The following is a 4,426-nucleotide window of genomic DNA, read 5'->3' on the forward strand; positions in this document are numbered from 1 at the left end:
AACCTAGCGTTTCATTTAGCACGTAAATGACCGAATCACCCTTCAGCACATTCATAGAATTTGGGCCCCACGGCGTGTCAAATGAGTGTCAAAAAGTTTTACCGTGTCAAAGTATTCTTTTTGTTTTTCATTTTCAGTTGATCAATAAAATAAAAGATAATTAAAATTGATTTATATTTAAGTCTATGAAACTTAATTTTTATTTATATTTGAAACTAGAGACTAAGTTTATTGGAGTGGTAGTCCAACTCAAAAGATACATTTATTATATATATTTACTTTAGTGTCACATTTTTTTCCAAATATATACTCACTGACTTGAAAAATTAGTGTTAGATGTGTAATTGCAAAAAACAAATGTGAAAAAATAAAAGCAATAAATATTTGCGTTTTTGCTTTAACCTAATAAATATCTTTTAAGATTAGCCAATAACCAATAATCATTTGTTTTCATTGTAATTAATATATAAAGAAGGAAAATGTTGTAATTTTCACTCACTACAAAAATAAATAAGAATAGAAATTTTAGTAAGACTATTTTTCTTAAAATAAAAATAAGAACTATTGATGCCCAAAAGTTTGGTACAAATCAATAGAATGCATTTTATAAATACAACTTCAAGTAAAATTCTTAATGTACAATATTTCATTCTCAACAAAGTCAAATGAAAATTTACGAGACGGAAAACTCTTTAAGGTTTGTTCTTTTGAGTGGATTTGAGAGAATTTGAAGATAATTTTTTTGTCGTTTTTTTGAGCGAATTTGAAAATAAATGAGAATGAATTTGAAAATAATTTTTTTTTAATTTGTCACGTCAATATAATTCTATACTAATTCTCACAAATTTTATTTTCAAATTCATTGTCATTTACCTCCAAATTGGTTCAAAAAAACGACAAAGAAAATTATCTTCAAATCTTCTCAAATCCACTCTCTCAAATCCACTCAAAAGAACAAGGCCTAAACTCATACAAAATAAAATTAACTAATTTTACATTAAAAATGATAGTTAGATGTATTTAATATGTTTTTTTTTTTACTTCATACAATACATGAATATATTTTCTAAAGTACATATAACAATATTGGAGATGATTCCTAAATTTAAATACAATAATATTTTAAAAAAATAACTTTAAATAAAACTTTTGAAATTGGAAGCGGCTTATATTTAATAACAATGAACATAAACATAACTCACTTTTTCTCGTGCTGTTTAATCGTAGCATACAAACCCATTTAGGTAACCATGGTCAAATGTTTCTATCCTAATTTTGTGCAAAACTTTGATTATATGATGCAAAATTGCCAAATGTTTGTGCTACTAATGTCTCCTAATTAGGAGAATGGTGGGTTCTAAATTAACAATTTTTTTTGCAACTTATGATTAAAGCTTAAGGGCCACTAGCTTTTCCTTTTTTCTTTCTTCCTCATTTTAGGGTCTTTTGGTTAGTCTTAATCATTAGTCAAAAGATCTTCTAGGGCAATGCACATTAACAAAAATTATTAGAACTTAGGTTAAACCAATGTTGTGTTTTTGACATTTAACATGTGTGCATATATAACCGTACCCTTGTACTTTATTTTAGTCTCACTCACAATTGATTACTTGTTTTTAACTTGTAAAAGAAAACAAAGTTGAAACACACGGTACATAGTGAAGGTAGCTAGGAGATAGATCCACTTTTTTACTAACCTCTTTACTCTTTTTAATGATTAGGATTAACACCCCTCTTGATTAAATTTATGCAAATCAATGTTCTTTTCGGAAAGATTTAAACTTTTTAATAAAATATTGCACTCACAAAAAATAAAATACTCCTACATTTCTAAAACTTACAATGAATATGTTAAAACATAATGTCATACTGTTTATGAAAAAGGGCATTAGACAAAGAAGAGCTGGTCACTGTCTGTAACTAAGCTAAGAACTCTTTGATTAAAATTTACTAGAGAAAGAAGAAACGGAAGATAGTAAAAATTTCAATACATAATGTAAAACAATTATCAATTTAATTAATTTCTATTAAAGAAACTGACTAACTATTTTTAATTCTTCTCACAATTCCATCTTTTTAATACAGAAAATTTGAATATAACACTTTCCTCTAGAAACTTAATCTCAATGTCACTAAACTATAAGTGGTAAAAACTTACTAACGTAGCCAAAAGATAACATGAAGCTGAGAAAGAACAACTAAAGCAAGCACCAAAGTTTGATATATATTAAAACAAAAAATATGTTCCGACTGCTTATATATACTTTTGTTGTACCTTATTCATTGTCAATTTTCCAATGTTCCAATCCCCAAATCAATGGAAGAATTTCATGATATCAGTACATAACTGGTGAAGGTATATATATATATATATATATATATATATATATATATATATATATATATATATATGGTGAAAGATGAAAAGAGGGAATTGCTTACAAGGACAAAGCTTGCCAGCCATTTGGGACCAGGGAATCCCATCAAACTCAATATTTTTATGGTGCTTGCAAGGAATGGTATCAACAAAAGAAGATTTTGGGTGCAAATAATGAAAAATTGTCAACAGGGTGGACTCAGAGATGGTTATTTTTTCTTGCATTGAAAAATTTTGTGGTTGAACAGAAACTCTTGATCTTGTCTGAAGAAGGGTGGTGGTGAGCATCATTTTATAATGACAACCCTTGCATGCCTTTCACAGCTTTCAACTAAAGCAACTTCCATCCAATCATTTGTCACCCCTCTCAAAGGACACCTTGCCCTTATTTAAATGTCTGAATGAACTGGCAGCATCTTTGCTTCAACCTCAATTAAGCTGCTTTTTAAGTGCCCTTCCTTTTGTTAACTCTCAGGGGAATCTAATATCTTGTTTTTCTGCAAAAGGGTAGGTTCCAAAATGGGCAGACAACCTTGTTGTGATAAGGTTGGTTTGAAGAGAGGTCCATGGACTATTGAGGAAGATCACAAGCTTATGAATTTCATTCTCAACAATGGTATTCACTGCTGGAGAGCAGTTCCCAAGCTAGCAGGTATTTCCTTTGTGAAAAATTTGTTTACTTGTGACTTTGCCTTAAAGTTGTGTATCATTTGAATTCTGCATTTTTCCTTTTTCTTTCTGTTTGGCATTGTGGTGAAGGATTGCTGAGATGTGGAAAGAGCTGCAGATTGAGATGGATTAATTATCTGAGACCAGACCTCAAGAGAGGTGGATTTACTGAAATGGAAGAGGATCAAATTATACAACTACATTCATGTCTTGGTAACAGGTATCTATATGTATATATAGTTATATGTTGTATGTTACATGTTTATGGCATGGTTTTTGGACAGTGTATTTGAAAAACCTTAATTCTGCCACCAAAATCACAATCCTATGCAATCTTCTCAAAAACTTAAATCATACTTTACAGATTTATAGATGTCTTGTAACACACAATGAAGCACATTTTGCAGGTGGTCTAAGATTGCTTCACATTTTCCAGGGAGGACAGATAATGAAATCAAGAACCATTGGAACACAAAGATAAAAAAGAGGTTGAAGGTCCTTGGTTTGGACCCTTTGACCCTGATGCCAATTGAGCAAAAGCAGCAACAGTCTGGTGATGATGACAAACTCAAGACAGAGAAACAGCAAAAAAGCACTTCAAAAGGGTCTGACCAAGGTGTGGATAGCAAACCCTTGGACATGCATGCCACAGGAGAAGAGCCAAAAACAGAAGACAAAATGGAAGAAAAAAAGGTAACATGGGATGACACCACTGGTTTTCTGAACAATTATGAAATGTTGTGCTCACAGTTGGAGTTGGGATCATGGTTGAGCCAAGAAACCAAAGCCAGCACCAGCTCTTACTGTAGTTCTTCTTTCTCACTGGATGATTCTAGCAACCTTTCTGTCTGTGAATCCTCTTATCTTCAGGAAAATTCCTTGCAACAATGGGTTGAGGATTTGGATTCCAGTCTCTCATGGGATAGCTTCAATCCACTTCACACTGATTTTCCCTTCTTGGAAAATAGGCAATAAAGCATAATTCCCTCATAACACCATCCCATTCTTACAATCTCTCCAGCAATAAAATGCTACAAAATATCTTGTCATCAAGAATGCCACTTCAATTCTACAAAATCAATGGTTTATTCTAATGTGATTCCATATTGTTGAATGTGAATTGGATACATTGTCATGGTTTGCTCCTTTTCCACTTATTGGATTGAATTCCTCACAAACATTCTCACACTTTACGTCATTCAGATCATTTCTAACTTAAAAGTTATTACAAATACTGACGAATGGATATAAAAAAAAAAGAGTAGTATTCTTTGCTTCAAGAAATACAGAAGTTAAAGTGGTAAGATTTAAAAAAAAAAAATTGTGAAACTTATTAATAATTTGAACGATACGATAAATAGAAAAATAATTTAATAGATT

General features: G+C 31.0%; 1 protein-coding gene across 1 annotated transcript; it reads left to right on the top strand.

Annotated features, from left to right (window-relative positions):
- The first annotated feature begins 2,695 nt into the window (after nucleotides 1–2,695).
- On the top strand, nucleotides 2,696–4,175 carry LOC108345396 (myb-related protein 315). The gene is made up of 3 exons (XM_017583994.2): nucleotides 2,696–3,029; nucleotides 3,137–3,266; nucleotides 3,454–4,175. Exons 1-3 carry the CDS (start codon nucleotides 2,897–2,899, stop codon nucleotides 4,019–4,021), a joined length of 831 nt encoding a protein of 276 aa, XP_017439483.1. The 5' UTR covers nucleotides 2,696–2,896; the 3' UTR covers nucleotides 4,022–4,175.
- The last annotated feature ends 251 nt before the right edge of the window (nucleotides 4,176–4,426 follow it).

The sequence above is a fragment of the Vigna angularis genome, chromosome 8 (genome assembly GCF_016808095.1).
Source record: "Vigna angularis cultivar LongXiaoDou No.4 chromosome 8, ASM1680809v1, whole genome shotgun sequence".
NCBI classification, from domain to species: Eukaryota; Viridiplantae; Streptophyta; class Magnoliopsida; order Fabales; family Fabaceae; genus Vigna; species Vigna angularis.

What these genes read in the sequence shown, in the direction of transcription:
- LOC108345396 (XM_017583994.2), top strand. Translation starts at nt 2,897, where the DNA reads ATGGGCAGACAACCTTGTTGTGATAAGGTTGGTTTGAAGAGAGGTCCA. An exon ending in AGCAGTTCCCAAGCTAGCAG is followed by an intron (nt 3,030 to 3,136) that starts GTATTTCCTTTG and finishes ATTGTGGTGAAG; the next exon opens with GATTGCTGAGATGTGGAAAG. An exon ending in CATTCATGTCTTGGTAACAG is followed by an intron (nt 3,267 to 3,453) that starts GTATCTATATGT and finishes CACATTTTGCAG; the next exon opens with GTGGTCTAAGATTGCTTCAC.